Source organism: Opisthocomus hoazin, chromosome 1, assembly GCF_030867145.1.
Source record: "Opisthocomus hoazin isolate bOpiHoa1 chromosome 1, bOpiHoa1.hap1, whole genome shotgun sequence".
In the NCBI taxonomy this organism is placed as follows: Eukaryota; Metazoa; Chordata; class Aves; order Opisthocomiformes; family Opisthocomidae; genus Opisthocomus; species Opisthocomus hoazin.
The window spans coordinates 104,952,862-104,976,124 of NC_134414.1; the positions used below are offsets into that span (position 1 = coordinate 104,952,862).

General features: G+C 41.3%; 1 protein-coding gene across 5 annotated transcripts in view; it reads left to right on the forward strand.

Moving 5' to 3' along the window:
• The window catches only part of DSCAM (DS cell adhesion molecule), a 509,926-nt gene that overhangs the window by 368,743 nt on the left and 117,920 nt on the right, over positions 1 to 23,263 (forward strand). For all 5 annotated transcript variants that reach the window (XM_075431726.1, XM_075431754.1, XM_075431749.1 and 2 more), the window contains exon 12: positions 21,801 to 21,997. In XM_075431726.1, the coding sequence (XP_075287841.1) occupies positions 21,801 to 21,997 (197 nt within the window). The remainder of the gene's footprint in view (positions 1 to 21,800; positions 21,998 to 23,263) is intronic.

The window sequence follows — 23,263 nt, forward strand, 5'->3', positions numbered from 1 at the left end:
TTTTCATTAGCTGCTTGGGTGAGGGATACTGAAGAGAACAAACAATTAAGATCTTGAACATCTCAAATGCAGCACATAATGCAGCAGTGAATTATTTAAAGCATACCCTGTGACTGAATTAAAACGCGTTAGTTATGAATTGAAGATATGCATAGTGATAGGCAATATTAAGGACCTTGTGAGACTTTTTCTTGCTTTTATTAAATATAAACAGAAAGGAATTAATTTTTATAATATTCTACAATTTACTTCTCATTTAACACATCCCTTTTAGCTTGTATGAGGACTGGATAGTAAGATTGTAGGAAGGTTGCCAGTATAACTCTTACTTTAGCAAATAAAACATTGGTCAAGCAAAAGTCAGTGACAAAGCTCCTCTGGCCTTCTACAGCACCAGGATTACACCCATGTAACCTTTTGAGCTCTAAAAGTACGAGTGATCTCACTTACACCCCTGCAATGAGGCGGTGATACACCAACAATTTCAAGCCAGTGATCGGCATGTGGGTTTTGCCGGTGACAGTGACAGGAACAGAGCTGCTCCCATTATCCGAGGCAGCAGGGACAGCAGGAGTCCCACTGCACTTAAATGCTAAACCCTTCCTGGCTTTGCCACTGCACAGCCCAGTTCAATAAGCAAGACTGAAATCCTTTTTTTTACCTACAGATTTCATCTGTTGCCATCTTTTAAAGTTTTCCTTCTTAACTATGAAAGTGACAATTTATTGAGCTATGTATTTTTGATTTTCCTGTTTTTCTTTTACTGAGCTGAGAAACGTGATTATTCTTCTTCTGGAAGTAAGCTGTGCACTACTGCTAAGAGCAATGGGTTTGCCAGGCATGGGAAGGTTGAACGGTTTTCCCCAGGCTGGACAAGATGCTTGTTACAGGGCTGCCAGGAGCTCTCCTCCCCTAATGCTGCCTCCTCCGCAGGGCTATGTGCGACCTGCTAACCAACAGCTCCCTAGAAGAGCTGTCAATATCATCATGTTCCAGAGCTGTGCTTTTTTTAAGCTGCTAGACTGTGTTTTAGATGCTCTGATGATAACAGGAATACTGTTTTCGTCACGCAGTAACTAGCCATCAGTAACAAAGTAGACAAAGGGTGCTACCCAAACTTTATATCTCCATCATCTTTCCACAACCACTGAATTTCAAGAAGTGTGTGCTCCTGATGCTAATACTTTATATGAAAAATAGATACGAGCAAACCAGCCTCCCTGAAGCAAGTCCAAGCTAGCTGATGTGCAAATACTATAGAAAATTTGAAGTTAAAAGACTAGTCTCTAAAGCAACTTCTTAGTTTACATTTTTGTACTCTGTGGTTCTAGGTGATTCTAAAAGCAAAAGAAAAACCATCTCAGAGGTTGCTCTTGAATTATATCTTTTCTTGCCAATAATAATGACATAGGAATTCTAGACAGATGACCTGTTTTTACACTTGCTGAGAGGTTTCGATAAGATTAAGACAATGATTCAGATTGCTTTCTGCTTTCACCTGAGTTGGAGTACCAAATCTTCCAATGTTCCCTATAAAACTGATTATTCAGGTTTACTGTCTTGCAGTTACCAGCTAGCTCAGCCACGATACATGCAATAAATCACCAGTGACCCTTTCTTCACCTCTTTGCCTCAAATTCCCATTCTCTGCAAAGGACACAGTCTAATTAAAAAACACAACAGGGGCCTGCTCAGACAGGAGGGTGGACTTAGAGGGGGGGCGGAAACTGCGTGACATTACGGGGATTTATTCTGGCAAAATCTGAGGCAAGGAACATGAGCTCCAGAGAGAGAGCAGTAAGAGACTAGTGAGGTTTTTGAGAGACTGGAAGAGCTGACAATAGTAACTGGAAGAGTTACTGGAGCTCCCAGCAGCTTTACAAGATTTTGGAAAGAAAAAAATTAAAGGATTATTATTTGTTAGCAGCAGTATTAAAAATGTATTTAACTGACACAGGCCTGAGAAAACTTTTCCTTTCTTTGATGCTGCAGATATGACTGCTTTTATATTTTTTTCCACAGTTCACTACAGTTCAACTTCTTAATGAGCTGTTCGTTGTAAGATGAGTTCTGGGCACTGTGTCTCTTGGTTGATGTCACTCGTACAGAACAACTGAATCAAGTACACTGCATAAATACAGGAATATTTCAGCAACACACAACTGTAAGAAGTTTCCAAGTTCTCCTTGAAAAACCTTTATTAATTATGAGTTTTAATCTTTTCTAGATGTGTAACTACCTCAAAAGACAGCAAACATATGCCACATATTATTTGTAGATAAAATTCGCTGTCTAGATAATCAGGGCATGTTTTTAGGAAGACTTCAGTTGCATTCAGGGATGTTCAGCAATTTTGCAAAGCAACTTGAATGCCTAGAAACAAAGGCAGAAACATAACATCATCTGTCAAAGAAGGTGGGAAGTATCTTTCTAGGAAACCTTAATTTTGCCACAGAAAAGAGAACAAAATGGAAGTATCCTAAGCTGCATTCAGCAAGCCTAGCCAAAAGACTGGTCTTCTGCTTCATTTCATCTACTATTTTCTAACCAAGTGCATGATCAACAATAAGGCAGAAATAGGAGAAGTGGCATCATCCACAAACTTCATAACCCCGAGCACTGTGTACTCCCTGTGCTGAAGGAGACGTTATCTTGTGGGAAAACTACATTTGTGTAATTAAAAAACATATCATCAAACATGATCACAACAAAATAGGAGACTGTTTGGAAGTTTCATTTATTTTGTTTATTGAAATATTCAATGCTTGATTTTACTGTTTAAAATAAGTTTCTTTCTTAATCCATATAAGATTAATCCAGAGAGGATATCTTACAGTTCAGTTAGTTTATTCCTTACATCTTTTTGAAGTCTGTCACCAGTAGGGTCCAGTATAGGCTTCTGTCATTCAAGTTGCAGGATTCAATACTAATGGAAGGTGGAACAAACCATTTGTGCCAATTGATGGATCTGGAAACTTGGATGAACCAACCTGGTTAAATATTCCCCCATTTTCTTTCCTAGGAACTGAGGAAAAAAAAATACTGTCCACAAAATGTCCTGAAAGTGTCCAATGTGATCCGTGACCTACTTACTAGAGGGAAAAGAAAGAAAAGAAAATAAATGGGGCTGGAGAAGCAATCTGCTTTTATCACCCTTTTCCTTGCATAAGTAGTTGAGATGTTATAGTTGCCACTGTTTTGACAGTGGCAGCATCTACCCTTTCAGGACATTCATATTCAGTTATTAGTTTGGCATCATGCTAATATTGTTATTATTTTAATTTATCTTACTAGTAAGGGAAGTGAAAAAGTCGTATCATTTTTCAGCATCTTTCAACTGTGAATTCTCAGTGAAACAATATGGGGCAAAGGTATAGCACTTCTGTAACCACAAGGGATTTTTCAAGCCAAATTTCAAAGAGCAGCCAGATTTTCCATCAGTTAACAGAGAGCAGAAGTGCAAAAGTTTCTCAAAATGAAATCTCAGAATGTTTTTTACAGGAACTTAGGTAATATGATAAATATTTCATTACAAGCAGTGACAAAAAAAAAAAAAAAAAAAAAAAAAGCTGGGCTTGAGTAGTTATTTGCAAAGGAGAAGTAGTATGGGTGTACAACACTAGATTGTGTCCTGACCATCAATCATGCCGTCTGTGTTTAGTAAAAAACACCTAGAAGCATTCTTCCATGGGGAAATTCATTAAACTAGAAGCTGACTAGAAGCTGACTAGAAATTAGTGATAACTTTACTTCATGGTAAATAAGACATATTTTGCCTTTTATTCGATACCATAACCTTGTGCATTGTATTTTACTTGGCAAAACTATTCTTTCAGTTCCTTATGGACTGAATTAAAGAGTCAGGAATGTATTCCCAGGTGATCACCGGGAAATCACCAGGAAATGTCCCTTAGAGAGAACCTAGCTTCATGAATTCGAGTGATTGTACTAACATTGTTTGGCTGAAAAACAGATTCCATTTTGAAAGCTTTCATAAATTTTTACATTTTTTTTCCTTTTCTGTCCAAATATGCATTTTGAAGATTTTTGTAATCGTGTTGCTCTGATTTTTGGACAAGTTCAGAACTGTAATATACATTATTTCTTCTCCTGCTTTCAGTGTTTTATATCATCTGTAACTAGGAGAACTCCTTTGGTGAAAACTCCTGGAGTAAGTGAAGCAGTAGTACCAAGTTTTAAAGCAAGCTGTGTCATTTCTATGCTTGCATCATAGTTTTTATACAATAAGTAGCTCTAACTATTGCTTAATAGAGGGTTTCTACAATTAAAAAAAAAAGAATTTAATTGGTTAAGCCGTTGGCCATGTGTGTAATTAGTCAGGTCATGCAAGGAATTGAAAAGCCTGCAAAGCTGATAATGGAAAGCAGTATCTTCTGCCTCTTAATATTTTAAATCTGTCTGGGTTTATGCAGAGTGAAGTAACATTACTGTCTAAAAAGTGTTTGGTGTTCTGAATCCAGTTTTGCAGCAGAGACAGACTAACAAAAAGGGAAGCTTGCACAGGAGCTGATGGCTCTTGCATTTGTTTATGAATAAAATAATAAACAGAAGAGTTCCATGTCATAGGGAAATGCTAATTATGAATGATGGCTTGCTGAAAATTATGATTTCATTTCTCTGTATTATTTCCAATATTTTGTGGACAGAAAAAGTAAACATTACATGTTTGCACAGACAACAGTTGAAAATAAATGCTTAGAAATATTCATCAAGTTCCATCCTTTGGCTCCCTGTCAGTAGATTTCATACATAGATTATTACCCAGGAACCAGGCTCTGAGGGACCAGACCAGCCATGGCTGACTACAAATCCTCTCAGATGTCTCAGGAAGAGGGTAGTAATAGCTGAACCAGGAGCTGTGGAGCTCAGAGCTTGATCCCTCCCATGGTGTCAAACCACAGGCACACTCAGGACCCTCAGCTTCACCACAGGGGGCTGAGAAACGCTAAGACCCCCATTTCAGCCAGAGATTTCACTGTTTTCAGATAACCTGTTGTGAAACCAGGGAAATGTAGGGCATCCTGTTTTCACAGCTGGCAACACGGAAGCCCTGATCGCTCCTCCCCAAGCCTGAGCCACCCGCCTAGTCTACTGGGCAGTGCTGTGCTATAACCAGGGACCAACAAGCCCATTCTTTCTGTGTAGTCATAAAAAGTGAGAGGGTATCCCAAGAGATAGTGGTTATATGTGATGCAGAGAAATTAATTTCAAAGCCTTGCTTGGTGATTCTTACATCATGATGTTCTTACAGCCAAGTTATAAGCCATACTGGGATGAGTATTTCTCAGTCTGTTATAGGAAATATTTCATTTTGCAAATAAAATCAAATATTAATTAAAGTAATTGAAGATTATATACTAATAGTTTTAGCCTGTCTTGTTTCACTTTGTGTTATTGACCTTAACCGCATCTGTATCTACAGTGAAATGTTTGTCATGCTGGATAAACAGAAAATTGGGAGTGAGAGGCTGAGGCATTTCGATGCAAGGTTGTGTCCTTGGATAGGCAGTGATCATTGACTATATTGCTTACTCTGAGTGTTTGTAATCTCTTTTTCTCGTCTTTTGACCAGTAATTGAATGCTGAGCTAATAAATCCTTTTCGGCAACTTCTTTTGTCAAAGAGACCACATTCTTATAAAAAGCTTTAGGTCAAAGAAATTGGCTGTTCTCTGACAAAAAAATGACTATGTAAAGTCCCAATGGGAATGGTTCTGAAAAGCTTCCTACCAAGTTACAAGAAACTCTAAAATGCAAAAGGCAAGACCACCCCAATAAAACGTGAACATAAAACCTGACCTCCATCTGTATGTAACTAATAAGGCTGTTACATAGTGCATAAACCTGTACTATTCCATTGTAAGTGATTATTCCTTTTATAATGGGATATAATTTAAAAAAAAAAAAAAAAGCAGAATCACCAAATCAGCACTTATAACCCCTGGATTTCCTACAGCCAAACTCTTTGTGTGAAGATAATTTCATAATTTAGGTAACAAGTTCAGATCTAAGGGCAGATTGTGTGTGTGTGTTTTAAGGATGTGATTAAAAAAGAAACATTTCACAATCTGGTAAAAAAAAAATCATACAAGTATATTCATATTGCCCCTGTAACTAGCTGCTTCATTTATCATATTCTTCATCCATCATATACAATATGTCAAACCATGTTTAGAATCATGACTTCCTTCTTCGTTTGCTGGTGGTTACATTATCATCACCACCACTATTTCGGCCTCTCCTTTTGAGTGTTCATTCTGTATGTGGAAAAGGGAATGGGAGTTCCTATTCATTTGACACACAATTTAAAGGAAAAAAACAAACCAATTCCTTTGAACTCTTTATAGCATTCATGCTGTGGGGAGGTACTGTGGAGGAACGAGACCTGCAGCCCACTGCCTCATGCTTTGTTCATGAGATGGATGGCTATAATTTACTCCTGCCTGAAACACTAGTATTTATGATGCCTTTCCTTGGCCAAGGGGTAAAAACAGTCTCCAGAGAAATAGAAACATTTTTTTTAGAGTGTGTTGAAAAAAGAAATCCACAGGACAGCTGAAGGTCAAGGGAAGAAGGCGATGAGGGCTGCTTTATCTTCTTTTCCAGGTAATGAAATAATTCTGTTTGATTCCATGGAAAACATTTTTTTTTTCCTTTCTTGTTCACTCACACACATGTGCATATGCACACATGCAAGCACAAACACAGACAAACCTCGGGCCCAGCCCTATAGGAAGACCTCATTTATATAGCAGGACACTGTCAACAGCAGGAACAGTAGTGTATAATTTGTTTTTAAAACTCATTTTCACCTGTTCTCTGGCTCACAGCTGGATGAACATGTTGACTGCTTTGAATAAGCCAAAACAACTATAACCCTGGCTCAAATTAGGGTCCACGTCTTCTAGCCTTAGGCATTAGGGTACTGGAGCCAAATTGTCAGCCATTGCATTTGTCTGGAAGCTTTGTTAACTGTTCAGTGTACTAGTCCCAAAATCCTCAGAGGAAAGGCTTAGCCTTTAGGTTTGATAAAATTCTGCCATGACTTGACAGTAATGAATGTAAAAGGCACAAAAAAATCCCCAAAGGGGGTTCAAATTTTAGATTTAGTTGAAGTAAGTGAGAATTTTCCTGTCTGAATTTCTGCTGTAAGAGCTGCTGCTTATTTATGGGTAAATGTAACTCAGAGAAGCATTATATTGAATATCTTTACTTTATAAATATTGTGTTTATCTAAAGCCTCTCTGGTTATCTTTGCTACTATTTCCCTCCTTCCATAAGACATGTATTAAAAAATTTAAGTACGTAAGTTAGCTGCGAGTTTTTCCTGGGCTGTGCAGTCTTTAAGATGGTTCCCTGCTCTTCTAGAAATGTTCTCCTTTTACTGACCAGCTGAAGAGACCTGTTTTCCCTGTAGAAGCTGCTTGCATGCTGAGCAGCCAAAGTAGAAAATAGACCTCAGATTGGAAAATAAAAGATAGAATAGATTTGGAATCATGTTTGTGTTTTTTCACCAACAAGCAGTGCTAATACTCCATAGATGGTCAGACCATTCCCAAGCCATCCCCAGATAGTCTCTGTGACAATGGGCAAATATGAACATTTTGACTGGAGAAACCAGATTGATGTCACAGAATCACAGAATAGTAGGGGTTGGAAGGGACCTCTGTGGGTCATCTAGTCCAACCCTCCTACCGAAGAAGGGTCACCTGCAGCAGGCTGCACAGGACCTTGTCCAGGCGAGTCTTGAATATCTCCAGAGAAGGAGACTCCACAACCTCCCTGGGCAGCCTGTTCCAGTGCTCTGTCACCCTCAGAGTGAAGAAGGTCTTCCTCATGTTCAGACGGAACTTCCTATGCTTCAGTTTGTGCCCATTGCCCCTTGTCCTGTCACTGGGCACCACTGAAAAGAGCTTGGCCCCATCCTCCTGACACCCACCCTTCAGATATTTGTAAGCATTTATAAGGTCCCCTCGCAGCCTTCTCTTCTTCAGGCTGAACAAGCCCAGCTCCCTCAGCCTCTCCTCGCAGGGGAGATGCTCCAGTCCCCTCATCATCCTCGTAGCCCTCCGCTGGACTCTCTCCAGTAGCTCCTCATCTTTCTTGAACTGGGGAGCCCAGAACTGGACAGAGCACTCCAGATGAGGCCTCACTAGGGCAGTGTAGAGGGGAAGGAGAACCTCCCTCGTCCTGCTGGCCACACTCTTCTTGATGCACCCCAGGATCCCATTGGCTTTCTTGGCAGCCAGGGCACACTGCTGGCTCATGGTCAACCTGTCGTCCACCAGGACACCCAGGTCCCTCTCCGCACAGCTGCTCTCCAGCAGGTCCACCCCAAGCCTGTACTGATGCATGGGGTTGTTCCTCCCCAGGTGCAGGACCCTGCACTTCCCCTTGTTGAACCTCATCAGGTTCCTCTCTGCCCAGCTTTCCAGCCTATCCAGGTCACGCTGAATGGCAGCACAGCCTTCCGGTGTGTCTACCACACCTCCCAGTTTGATGTCATCAGCAAACTTGCTGAGGGTACATTCTAACTCTTCATCCAGGTCATTGATGAAGAAGTTAAACAAGACTGGGCCGAGTACTGACCCCTGAGGGACACCACTTGTCACCAGCCTCCAACTAGACTCAGCGCCGCTGATGACAACCCTCTGAGTTCTGCCATTCAGCCAATTTTCAATCCACTTCACCGACCACTCATCCAGCCCACACTTCCTGAGCTTCCCTAGGAGGATATCATGGGAGACTGTGTCGAAAGCCTTGCTGAAGTCAAGGTAGACAACATCCACGGCTCTCCCTTCGTCTACCCAGCCAGTCATGTCATCGTGGAAAGCTATTAGATTGGTCAGGTATGATTTCCCCTTGGTGAATCCATGCTGACTACTCCTGATAACGTTCTTCCACTTGCTTGATGATGACCTCCAGGATAAGCTGCTCCATCATCTTTCCCGGGATGGAGGTGAGGCTGACCGGCCGGTAGTTCCCTGGGTCCTCCTTCTTGCCCTTTTTGAAGATTGGAGTGACATTGGCCTTTCTCCAGTCCTCAGGCACCTCTCCTGTCCTCCAAGACCTCTCAAAGATGATGGAGAGTGGCTCAGCAATGACATCCGCCAGCTCTCTCAGCACTCGTGGGTGCATTCCATCGGGGCCCATGGATTTGTGGGCATCCAGATCGCTTAAGCGATCCCTCACGCAGTCCTCCTCGACCAAGGGAAAGTCGTCCTCTTTGTAAGCTTCTTCTCTTACCTCCGGGGCCTGGGATTCCTGAGGGCCAGTCTTAGCACTGAAGACTGAAGCAAAGAAGGCATTCAGTAGCTCTGCCTTCTCCACATCCTCCGTCACCAGGACAGCCGCCTCATTCAGCAGCGGCCCCACATTGTCCCTAGCCTTCCTTTTGCTGCTGATGTAGTTGAAGAAGCCCTTCTTGTTGTTTTTGACATCCCTTACCAGCTTCAATTCCAGGTGGGCCTTGGCCTTCCTCGTTGCATCCCTGCATGCTCTCACCACGTTCCTGTACTCTTCCCAAGTGGCCTGCCCCTCTTTCCACATTCCATGGACCTTTCTCTTCTGCCTGATCTCTGCTAGAAGCTCCTTGTTTAACCATGCAGGTCTCCTGCCTCCTGTGCTCGATTTCTTTCTCAGGGGGATGCATTGCTCCTGTGCATGGAAGAAGTGTTGTTTAAAGAGCGACCAGCACTCATGGACCCCCCCACCTTCGAGAGCCCTGGCCCACAGGATTCCTCCCAGTAGCTCCTTGAAGAGGGCAAAGTCAGCCCTCCTGAGGTCCAAGGTTTTGATCCTGCTTATCGCCCTGCTTCCTCCACGCAGGATCCTGAACTCCACCATTTCATGGTCACTGCAGCCGAGTCTACCTCCGACGTTCACATCCTCCACCAGTCCCTCCTTGTTTGTTAACACAAGGTCCAGCAGCGCGCCTTTCCTTGTTGGTTCCTCCACCACTTGCATCAGAAAGTTATCATCGATGCTCTGTAGGAACCTCCTGGATTGCACCTGCCTAGCTGTATGGTCTTTCCAGCTGATGTCAGGTGGTTGAAGTCCCCCATGAGAACCAGGGCCTGGGACTGTGAGGCTGCTTGCAGCTGCTTGTAGAAGGCCTCATCAACCTCCTCCTCCTGGTCAGGTGGCCTGTGGTACACACTCACCGTAATGTCACCCTTATGAGCCTGTCCCTTAATTCTAACCCACAAGCTTTCAACTTGTTCCTCATTTGCCCCCAGGCCAAGCTCAATGCATTCCAGTTGCTCCCTCACATATAGAGCAACTCCCCCACCTCTCCTTGTTGGTCTGTCTTTCCTAAAGAGTCTGTAGCCATCTATGACAGTATGCCAGTCATGCGAGTTGTCCCACCACGTTTCTGTGATGGCGACCAAGTCGTAGCCGTCCTGCTGCATAATGGCTTCCAGCTCCTCCTGTTTATTGCCCATGCTACATGCATTGGTGTAAACACACTTGAGCTGGGCTGTCAATCTCACCCCTGGCCTTGGCACGCCAAGCCTAGGCTCATCCCTAGTGAGCTGGGCAATATCCCCTTCCCCCTTCGAACCTAGTTTAAAGCCCTCTCAATGAGCCCCGCCAGCTCGTGGCCAAGAATTCTTTTTCCCCTTTGAGATAGCTGAGTTCCACCTGTCGCCAGCAGGCCCGGTGCTGTGTACACCTCCCCATGATCAAAGAAGCCAAAATTTTACTGATGGCATCAGTCTCTGAGCCACCTGTTAACCAGGTGAGTTTTCCTGCCCCTTTCAGTGCTGTTCCCTGCCGCTGATGGGATGGAGGAAAACACCACCTGCGCCCCTGATCCCTCAACCAGTCGCCCCAGTGCCCTGAAGTCCCTTTTGATGGCCTTGGGACTTCTTTCTGCTATCTCGTCCCTGCCAACCTGCATTACCAAGAGGGGGTAGTAATCAGAAGGCCACACCAGACCAGGGAGTTCCTTAGCAACATCCCTAACCCGGGCCCCAGGGAGGCAGCAGACTTCCCTGTCTATTTAATGTCCATTAAAGCAAATGCCTTCAGGGCTTTTTGTTAGGATCTTCTACTGCCCAGCTGAATCTCCTTTCCCGTCTTTCCCGACATAATAGCATTTATTGGTCTCCTGAATCTCCTCAGTTACGAGAACATGGACTCTAAGATCAGACCCTTAACACTGGATTCACCTGACTTTAAGCTAGACTTCTAAAGGTTCATTGTAAAAGTCTAAGCATCTCATCCTGAGTTCCCTTTATAATCAATAAGAATCCATTCATCATCTTTAAAGCAAAATGAATGGCCTTCTGGAACGTCTTGTTTCTCCCCAAGGACTGCTACAGAAGTCCTCATATGACTAGCTGAAGACTTGGATTACTAATTTTTAACCATCTGAAGTTAGGTTGACGTGAATGCCACTGAATGGTTCTGTGAACATGCTCCACCTTCATGCACAGGTGAATGCTTTTCTAAATATATACAATGTAATAATGTCTTTCTGTTAATATTAATACGCAGAAAATATAAGTATTTATATTGTTTGTGTTAATGTACTTCTAGAGATAATGCCTACATAGATATATAGAGTTGTGTCTTGCTGATTTTAATACATTTGAGTTCCGTTCCCATCATCAGAGTATCAGATGATATTGATCTCTTTGCATCTATCTAGACAAATAAGAATACAATTCATTCTAAAAGGTTAGATGAGGCTAGTTCTACCAGAGCTCTCTTGTACATCAGCAGATAGTATTTAATGGCTTTTTAGCTCAGAACTGAACTGTTATAGACCCAAGTCACCATGCTTAAAAGTATACTTGCATGGATGAGCACTGAATGAAAACCATTAATGTCCCAGCATGCACTGCTCACCAATACTCATTTTTGTTGCAGGCAGAGTTTCTTAGTGTGTTTCTGCTTCATTTAAACTTGTCAATACCTCAGTTAGTGCTTGCTTCTCTTCCCTTGGGAGGGACATTTACACATGTCACTTCACAGCCTCCAAAATCTAACAGACACATGCAAATTGCTGGGTCATAAAATAGATCCTGAATAAAGCTTGTGTTTTCCAGTGACTTTCTGCTCCTTTTCTTTTTTTTTGTTTTAAACCTGTAAAATGTTTGGGTGTTTTTAATGAAAGGGCACAAACAAAAAGTTTAAAGCATAAAAACTTTTGAAAAAATGAGCAATCTCCCAGTTGATTCCAGTCTCTTGTTTTTTACAGATTTGCATTCAGTAAGCCACAAAAAATGAGAGTGCTGTACTTTACAATTATGATAGCAGTAACCCTCTCATTTAACATGAAAACTTGATGCCATCTTGATGGCAGAATGAATTCAATTTAAGATCAAAGCATTGGAGAAGTTATCTAAAATTATATATTGCTAGTTTTAACTATTTAACATTCCTGCTCGTTTCAGCCTGACTTTTATACAGGGTGACGAAAGACCGTAATTGATTTGGAATAGAAAGTGGCCCAAGAAATTTATACTTAATGGATACATGTTTCTAATACTGATTTTTAAGCATCCATACTTTTCAACAATGGCAATGATGGTAACACTAACATTGTCCATTAATTTCTTGTGAAGAAAGATGGTCTTTGTTTAAGTCTTCTTAAATCACAATTATATACATGCTAATGTAGTTTTTTTATAGAACTTCGATCACTTTTTTTTTTTTTTTTTTTTACAATTAGCCAAGCTTTGATGAAACTGATTTTCCAGCACATCATGGATTACCATAGTTTGTCACAAATTTCCACAGGCTTTGACTATAACTGACTGCAGGGGACAAAGCTGTCAGCTTATCGTTTCCCATTTTCTTTCTCTTTGTTATTAGGAATTTCAGTTAGACAAAATGGGAATTGAAGCTGCATGGCAAAATGAAAGAAAGTCACATTCATTTCAGAACCATGTCAAAGTCAAAGGAAAGAGCAAGAAATATAAGCAGCTGCTGGTCTCATGTGTATCATTTGAAGACAGCAGAGTTTGCACTGTACAAACATAAAACTAATGCAAGAAAAGACCTCAGGAAAAGGAAAGAATTACCTTTGCGATTTGAGAGAAAAGACCTTTTTTATTTTATTAATATGTCTTTTGGTTAAAATTCATAGTTGTCATGCAAAATAAATCAACTTCTTCTCCTATAATGTGAACTGAAACTGCTTCTGAGTGAATAAGATATGAACCCTAAATGTTCACAGCCTTTACCCTGACATACTTAATCAGATCATGAGGTGCTGGTGAAGCTGCCAAGTACTCAAGACATCATTGTCATTCTTATTAAAGCTTAGTATCAAACAAGGCCTGTTCTGTCTTGGAAACACATGTTTGAATAATACTTATAATCAAAGTAACTTCATTTCTATCAGTGGAATATCTAGCTGAAATGGTATTTTAGGGTATACAGAGTCCTTATTTGTTCCCACTCAGTGATTTATTTATTTTTAGAACTTTTTTTCAAAGTTTACCTTGTATGGAAGTCCTAAAATCCTAATAATGCAGTTTTTAGATTCCACTGAGTCTCTTGTTTTGATATGGGATTTCTAATGCAAACTTTAGTAGCTGGGATATGGACTGGTCATGTCTGTCTTTAATTTCTCTCTATTATTTATATATCATAATTCTCATGGATGTCACTCCACTAAATAGAAACATAAAGATGCATTTTGTGCTGTGCACAGTCTCTTTTTCCATGGAAGTACTGTTTTTCATACTGTTCTGTCGGAAAGTTAGTTTGCCAATAGAACTGCTTATGAAGATCTTGCCTATTGTCCAAAAATCCACTCATCTAACAGTTATTAAAGGAAGCGTACAAAAAGCTACCAGCCCTGCTTTTAGGACAGATTGGGTTTAGAAGGTAATCTGATTTGATTTGTTTTGCTTTGTTTTAAAAATATTTTCAGGAATATATTTATTAACACATTTTCTAAATTTTTTTTGTATACACTGTAGGCTCCTGAAACTAAAGCTTAATAAATAATTTAGTCTGTCACATTAATTCATCGAATTTTTACTTCTCTCCTCAAATTTCTCAGGTTTACATGTATGAAATTATTTTTCCTAGTCTGAAACTTCAGCAGCAATTAATTTCAAACTATTTGCTTTTTGAATTTTAAATTCATGCCATATTGATTAGTTACCTAATCCATCCACTTTTGTTTCTATTTGAGAGTTGCATTTGTTCTTTACTAATTCCAAGCAATGTTATAAAATATTGCATTCAAAAGTAACTTTCATGAAACATTTAAATATTTCAAATTGAATTTTAAAAATATTTATCCTAAAAGAACATATCTCTGAGGAGGTTCACAACAGATGAACATGAGTAGGTGACAAACTTGAAGTTCATTTTGAAAATCAGTGAATATTGGTAGAAAATAGTTGTCATTAATTAGATGTCCATTATTTTTGTGAAAATAACTTGTATTCATAAAAATGGGATGCTTATTTTTGTATTAACATATTTATTTCACCTTTTGAGACATGCAGGATTTTTTCTAATCTTGGGCATCTCTTGAGGATGAGGACTAAGATCATTATTTTCACCTGCCGGAGAGGTCACAGTTTTACCAAGAAACTGTGTGCTTAAATTGAAGTATTTGAGCAGTCCTATTGATTTAAAACTCTCTGCTAGATTCAGGACACCATTTGAATTCTGGAGAGATGCTACTTCTGTAACCAAAAACATAATTTATTAGAAAGGAAAAACTGGAGTTAAGAGAAGAATTTTAGCAAAGCTCTCACTGACTCCTGGAAGTTTACTAAGTTTGAAAAGAAATTAACATATAGAAATTTACTAATTATAGTGTGAGATCTAGTCTCCCTTAAATGTAGGTAATGTATTTGCATGGGCCTTCTTTTGCTGAGCAAAAGCGGATTAAAGAAGAGGGAATTTGTTTTTGAGGTAGAAAAATCTCATTTTTCATAGACAGAAGAGCATTTTCACTGTGGACGACCAGCACGAGAGGACATACTGAATTTTGTTCAAATGTTAAATTGGAATTTTAATTAATTTTTTCAATATATATTCTTTCAACTTTAATGCTCTTATCACATCTCCTATCCTCACTCACGATGTTATTTTTACCCACAGTTGTTTATACTGTGTCAAAGGGCCATAGTCCTCTGTTGCAGAAGCTGTACAAGAAAAACAGATGGCATTCATCTTCCCTCATTACAGCACTAGTGAGTGTGTCTCTGCAACTGAGCAAGGCCTTACAGGTTCCTGAATGATCAAGGTAAAGAGGCAGCTTTTGAGGGCATACTTCATTTGGTTAGATGAATACCACTCTATAAGTATCTTCCTTTACACTGCAGAAGTCTACAATGCCTAGCTTGGCATAGATATTTGCAGAATGAATCCCACCATGGTGACTGATATTTCCCCAAACTGGCCAGTTCGAGCATGCCTCAGTGAACGAGCCAAGTTATGTGGGAGGACACTCTGCCAGAGCAGAGATCTACGAGAGAAGTGGAGAGACATGTTGATATTCCAGGAGTCACATCACTGACAGTCTCCAGGACATGTCTGTTATTGAGCACACTCTCGAATTCTCACTGTCTTTGGTTATCTCCAGATCATTTTATCATTAGATTTGTTTATCTGCTGTATCTTTTCCATCCTCTTTCTCAAGAGCAGCTTGAATCTGCATTAATGTCTGGGTATGACCAGCAATCTAACTTCCAATACAGCTCAAAACACATTGTATAGTGTCACATGCAATCTCCCCGTCGATTGTGGTGTTGGCTGTGCTGTATTCCTCTCTTATCACCATAGCCAGGTTGCTAGAAAATTATAATTTGGAGACTACAGACAGCAATAGTTCTTCAACATACTGAGAACTTCAGTCAGTCTTAGAATCATCTAAGGGTGCTACAAGGTTATTTAGTGTTTAATTACAAATTAAAAGACAGGTAACCTTTTAATTTACTTTCTTCCCATGTGGCCATTTCCATCTATGAGCTAAAAGAGAGAAAAAAGTCATTATTCCGTGCCTCTGTCCCCCCCGCTCCAGTCCTTACATAATTTTTAAAAATAATGTGAATTTCATTTTTCTGGTAATTCATAAAGGTTTATTCTAAAATGATTCAGAAGTTTCTGTCACTTTGCTAAAGCTTCACCTAAGTTACTATAGCTTCCTTATTCTGGATAATGAGACTAGTCTTTCTCAAGGTAATTAAATATTTTTATTTTTATTTGCATTAAATTCCTGATGGAACACTCTGCATACCAGAGAAAAGAAAGTCAGATTAAGTAATTTCTGTTGAATCTCAGGAAAGGTCCAGGTTCACTTTTCTTCGAGAGTGGGACAAAAGGTAGTTGTTCCATCTGAACCTGTTCCATGATTCTTAAGAGTGACCTGGACTACTGAATTTTGCACTTCGATTTTTAATGATGAAGTTGTTAATATTATAAAGCAATGAGATTACTCCTTACTGGATTGCCATGAAGAAAGGGGAAAACCATAGGCTGACTTTGGAAAGCTAATAAACAAGTCAGCTTTCCAAACAGAAGCTCAGCTTTAAACAGAAAAATCTCCTAAATTAAAGCTGCTGGTAGCAACATGCCTACCTTGAAAACAGAAATCGCCACAATCTGAAAATTGTAGCTTCTGTTTTGTCCAGTTTTGACCAATAGACTGTAACAGTGCCCAGCACCACATGGCATGCTTCAGAGAAAGATGTGAAGAACCCCAGGGTAGAGAGAAATGGATTAATTTGTCCCATAGGGAGGCCTACTCCAAAATCCTGGAATATGATGCTACGCATTCCTTGAACACTCACAGCAACATGTCCTTCCCTTCCAAAATTCTCTTGTATAAATATGTGTCATTATAACTCTATGTATATAATGTATATTTGAAGAGATATAAAGGATACACGCACCTAATATGACATCTGAATCATCTTGATATATTTCTAAATGCCTTCACTTTCTTTTAAGATATCCTAGGAGACTATCTCATGCATATATAGCGCAGATTTAGTTTGCTTATTTACAGTTTTCTAGGTTATTTTGTCAGTAAAGAGCCAGCATATTTGTCTCCGTTATTTGCATCGTTAATTTGATTAAAGATAGTTGGAGGATGAAAAAATGCATTGCCTAAAATATTCTTGGGAATGTGGCTTTGTTGCCAGAAATCTTTTGACACAGAGGAAGATAAAAAGAAGAGCTTATGGTTTAGGATCATTGGAGATATATTGTGAAGAGTAAAAAATCAGCCTTGGAGGAAGGGGAAATACTTAGCTGTGAGGCATTGCTATGGCAATAAGGAATCCGTGTGGAAGATTATTCCAGAGGAAGGGCAGGATAAGCAGGGATAAAACTTGTCCTGGGTGTATCTGATGAATAAAGTCATCTTTCCTTACATGTTTTTATGCTGCTTGTATTAAGAAAATTTGTTGGAAAAAAACCTGAGCTTTTAAGCTAGCCTCCATATTTTACAAGCTAGCAAGGTAGTCGCAGTCTTTGGCTAGGTGCTTTCACCCATTAGGAGACTCTTGGTAAACAACTGTTTAGGAGACCTGAAAGTGAGGAAGGAGTATCTGAGACAGGCTCCTCAAGATCCATGGGACTGAAATCCAAATCCAAATGTCCTATATTGTGTGGGTGCACGCTATGTGCTCCTGCCTGTCAAGGAGGAGGAGGGTAGACCTGACAGTGCAAGGCCCATCTGCTCCAAACGCTGAGCCCTCCCTCCTGGGGACACGGGCACCCCGGGAGCTCAGGTACCTCGTGGGGAGGCACACACCACCCCTCAGCTCTCGGGTGGGCTGAGTTTGTGCTCCATCGGTCACCAGAGAAACTCCTGAGTAGGAGATACTGGTGGGAAGGAGGACTAGAGCTGTAGCAGAAATCACATAGGTGACTTGGGAGGTTGGCATGATATAATTAGGGATGGGAGATGAGGTTAGAGAAGAAAAATGTTGCTGTAGGGGTTAGGGACCATGTGAGAACCTGCGGAGGTTGCAGCAGGCAGAGGAGAGGGAGAGATGAAGGGGACTGCAGTGTGTCACACTGAGGAAAAAGAGGGAAATGTGGAGAGGTGCGGCAAATGAAGAAGGAAGGGACTTGTGGGAGTCTTGGGATATTATGGAAGGAAGAAAGGTGGTGTCACAGGATAATGATGGTAAAGTGGACTCCTTAACAGCCTGCTACCCAATTGAATTGGGTCTCTTATTGATGAACAAATACATAAAAGTATATATTGGTCTATTTCAGCTGTTGCAGATGAGGGCAGATATGTTCAAGTGTATATACCTGCGCAGACAAGGCCCACAGGCCTGCAGCAACATAGGCCTCGTACGCTAGCTTCTATGTGTGGAAACAACCAGCAGATGGCCACAAAAAGTGACTTTCTGAAAGTAACTTCTTTGTGGGTACCAGAACTTAGACAGACAGCAGACAAAACTAAAGCTGTTTTTATTCTTTGGAAGACAGTATCAGACTTGTTGAAATTTTCTATTCTGATTATTCATCATTTCTTCTCTTTGAGTGCTCCTTTTTGACAGAACTAATAGGTACTTAATATCTCAACAGTTGAACAAGACACACTTCATCACTAAAGCACATCAGTGTTTAAAGAGCCTCATGTCTCACACAAAAACTTTCACAGAATCATAGAATCATAGGTTGGAAAAGACCTCTAAGATCATCAAGTCTAACCGTCAACCCAACACCACCATGCCTACTAAACCACATCCCGGTGCAATATCTAAACATTTCTTTGAACACCTCCGCGGATGGGGACTCCACCACTTCCCTGGGCAGCCTGTTCCAATGCCTGACCACTCTTTCAGAAAAGAAATTTTTCCTAATACCCAGTCTAAACCTCCCCTGACACAATGTGAGGTCATTGCCTCTTGTCCTATCGCTAGTTACCTGGGAGAAGGGACCAACACCCACCTCTCTACAACCTCTTCTCAGGCAGTCATAGAGAGCAATGAGGTCCCCCCTCAGCCTCCTCTTCTCCAGACTAAACAGCCCCAGCTCCCTCAGCTGCTCCTTACAAGACTTGTTCTCCTGACCCTTCACCAGCCTCTTTGCCCTTCTCTGGACACTCTCCAGAAACTCAATGTCCTTCTTGCAGTGAAGGGCCCAAAACTGAACACAGTACTCGAGGTGCAGCCTCACCAGTGCCGAGTACAGAGGCACCATCACCTCGCTATTCCTGCTGCCCACACTTTTCCTGATGCAAGCCAGGACACCGCTGGCCTTCTTGGCCACCTGGGCACACTGCTGGCTCATGTTCAGCCGGCTGTCAAGCAACACCCCAAGATCCTTTTCCGCCGGGCAGCTTTCCAGCCACTCCTCCCCAAGTCTATAGCATTGCATGGGGTTGTTGTGACCAAAGTGTGGGACCTGGCATTTGGCTTCGTTGAATCTCATACACTTGGCCTCGGCCCATTGATCCAGTGTGTCCAGATCCCTCTGCAGGGCATTCCTACCGTCAAGCAGGTCGACACTCCCACCCAACTTGGTGTCACCTGCAAACTTACTGAGGGAGCACTCAATCCCCTCATCCAGATTGTTGATAAAGATGTTAAACAAGACCGGAGCCAAAACTGAGCCCTGGGGAACGCCCCTCATGACTGGCCACGACCTGGATTTAACTCCATTCCACCACCTGTCTCTGTGCTTGGCCATTCAGCCAGTTCTTTATCTAGTGAAGAGTACACCTATCCAAACCATGGGCAGCTAGTTTCTACGGGAGGATTCTGTGGGGGACAGCGTCAAAGGCCTTACTAAAGTCCAGGTAGACAACACCCACAGCCTTTCCCTCATCCACGAGGGGGATCACCTGGTCATACAAGGAGACCAGGTTGGTCAAGCAGTACCTACCTTTCATGAAGCCATGCTGTCTGGGCCTGATCTCCTGACTGTCATTCACATACCCATTGAGTGCGCTCAAGATGGACCACTCCATAATCCTGTATTTGTAAAAACATTTTTATTGTCCCTTTCAACAGTGGCCAGGTTGATTTCTAGCTGGACTTTTGCCTTTCTAACTTCCTCTCTGCATGACCTAACGAGAGCCCTCTACTCCTTTTGAGTTGCCTGCTCTTTCTTCCGTAAGTGGTAGACCCTCCTTTTTTTCCTGAGTCCTAGCAAGTTTTCCCTGTTCAGCCAGGCCGGTCGTCTTCCCCACCGGTTCATCTGGCAGCACATGGGGACAGCCTGCTCCTGTGCCTTTAAGATTTCCTCCTTGAAGAATGTCCAACCTTTCTGGACCCCTTTGCCCTTCAGGACTCTCTCCCAATGGACCCTCTCAACTCCAACCCACAGCTCCACAGCCCTGTTAATTTTCAAATCAGTTTGGTTTGGTTCACGAAGCCTTTGAGCAGAAAGGACTGCATCCTGACATATTGTCATATCCAAGCATCAACAGCTCTGGCATGTGAAAAGGTCATGCCACCAAGCATTAACATTTCAGAACAGCGACTATAGTAATTCATTTAAATAAGGAATTTGTTTTGCTGACCGGTAGCAACAGATCCAGTCTATGCAGGAGGAAATATGGGGAAGGCCTCAAATCAGGTCTTGTGTCAACATCATCTTCTTCAAATAGAGACCCAGAGAAGTTAGATGAAATGAGTGAGTTGTTCTGATAAGCAGAGGCAAGTTTTCATGCGCAAAAACAAGGCGAGTGGGGCTATTGCAGGAGGCAGTCCTGGAGCGCAAGTGCTTAGAGAAGGCACTCTTTGCTGCCACCTCATAAGCTTTGAAGGGAGTAGACAGATTCATTCAGAAGAGAGCAGTCCTGTATGCTGTCCAGGGCTTTCCAGCTTCTCCTAAGCAAGGAAAGGGCCAGAACTGAAACACAGACTTGTGGGCTTTGATTCTTCCTACTCACAAATGCCCAAAGGCTGTTCTTTCATGTACAAATCATACGGGAAGGAAACGACAGGCTGCTGAGGACACCAAAGAGACCATCATGTTTCAAAAATGCGATGTTTTGCGTGGTTTGCAGTAAAACATTCTGAAGATCTTTTTCTTCTTATTTCCAGAATATTTTTATTCCAAAATATGAAAGTACTTGGGGTTTAAGCCTATTCTTGCTAGCAGGAGAGTATTTTTTTCAATATTAAAATTTTTTAAGTTCGGAAGGATTAATGAATTTGATGATTATGTCCAAACTGTTCTGCAAATACCTTCTAAATACAGTAAAAACTCAAATCTAGCAAGATTTATTGTCAGTTTAATTATACTTTCAGTTCAGTACAGTTTAACTATGCACTCAGCACATACATGGACTGTAAGCTCTTTGGAGCAGAGCCTTTATTTTAATTTTATACAGCTTCTAGTTTAATTGAGCACTCATTTTGATGGGTCATTACTGTCATACAGAATGGTAGAGCATATATCTGTGAGCAAATAGAACAGTAGCTCATGAAAAGGAATAAGAAATTTTTCTCAGTTCTTTATTTGCCCCATATCTGAAAGTTTATTAATTACGATACCTTTATGTACTGTGAATATTTTAAGTATGTTGCAAGGTTTTCAGTGAGCAGCAAACAGAACAGAAACACCCTTTCTTTGAATGCACATCTCCTTGTCTCTACAACCCCACTGTCCAGTTCCAGCTCCTCTCTGCTAAGTTCCCTTTGAGGCCCATCTTCAGTCTTAAGAAAATGCTCTTACACAAGAATGAAAGTAGTGATTTCTCACTCTTTTGGCCACCTGGTCAAATGCGGACAAGCTAAATGAGACTCAGGTTGATGGGCCAACCCTGTGTCATCAGACTAGTCGGCTCACTGAAGAACGATCTTTTTTTGTTTTGTCTGGTTTTAGTTCCAGCTATGATAACTTCCTATCCGAATACCACCTTGGCAACACAAGGTCAAAAGAAGGAGATGAGCTGCACAGCACATGGAGAGAAACCCATCATAGTACGCTGGGAAAAAGAAGACCGAATCATTAACCCTGAAATGTCCCGTTACCTTGTTTCCACCAAGGAAGTTGGAGATGAAGTAATCTCTACTCTACAGGTAAGAAAACAAAGTGACCCGCAATTTATCCACATGTGTGAGAGTGTTTCTTGATTTGGTTTTGGTAGGGGTGCATAGCTACCTCTGCTTTACAAGGTAGCCACTCACTCCATCTGTGGCTCAACCCTGCAGAGCTGGCAGCAAGAGGAGGTGGAGGAAACTTCAGCATCCCACCTCCCAGAAAAATTAGTCTCCGTCTTCTCATGCTCCAGAGGCAACAAGAGAGTGAGCCTGGCAAGCAGCCGTCCCATCCTTTCTGTCTCAGGAGCAACATGGCTCATGCCTTAGCCTGCCCTTCCTGGGGAGGCACAGCTCAGCTTTGAGTACACTGCTGATAAGCACTGAGTGAATATCTGTATCCCAGCTATGATGTGTGTCAGGCTTACCTTCACCAAAATCATTAAGCTATTTTGAGATAAAAATGTCGTTTTAAAGTACTATTTCTCTCTCCCTTTCACTTTGTGGGGCTTGTGAGACCGTTTTATAAAGTCAGGTTAGTCATTGGATTCAAAGTGAGATGGAAGGAAAAGGCACATGTAGATATGCAAGTAGTGCATCTGCTGCTTCTAGTAGTGCTTGGCACTTGCTGTACACAGTAGCAGAAGTTGCCAAGCCACTTAGTAAATGGTCATAGTCTACGTCTTCACTTCTGTGACAGACAGCTATCTGGTGTCGTGGGAACCATATATCTCGACTTGCCTGACAAATCAGTGTGTGGGACTCCATTAACTGCTCAGTGACTCACCTGGAGTAGACTGAGGGGCTACATGCATGACACTGCTGTTTTGGGAACTTCGGTTTCCCCAAGATGCCATGGAAGTATGGGACACTCCTGCTGTTCTGGTGTCACCTACAATGGGTGGGGCTATGACGTTGCCCTCAATATGCCAGGATACAGCTTTTTCCACTCAAATTGAGGATTTACCATCATGAGCAAGTTACCATTCCATTCCTTTCTATTTTTATTTACATGTGCCTTTACAAAATCTAAAAGATTTTTTTAAAAAATCATACAGTTTCTCAGTCAAAAATCTTGATTTTCCATTTTTCAGTCACATTCTTAAAAACATTTTTATCAGGTTTAAGGAAATAATTCTATAGCTCTCTGGAGATTGTCTATATTCTAGAGTAACTCTTATGATATATCTCTTTCTTTACTAGCCAAAAAGTGTGTTGGATGATATCCAGTAAAAACCTGGTTTTGCTCTCTGTGAGGGAGCTTTGTCATTGATTGCTATGAGGAAGAATAAGTTTTATGTGTGACTT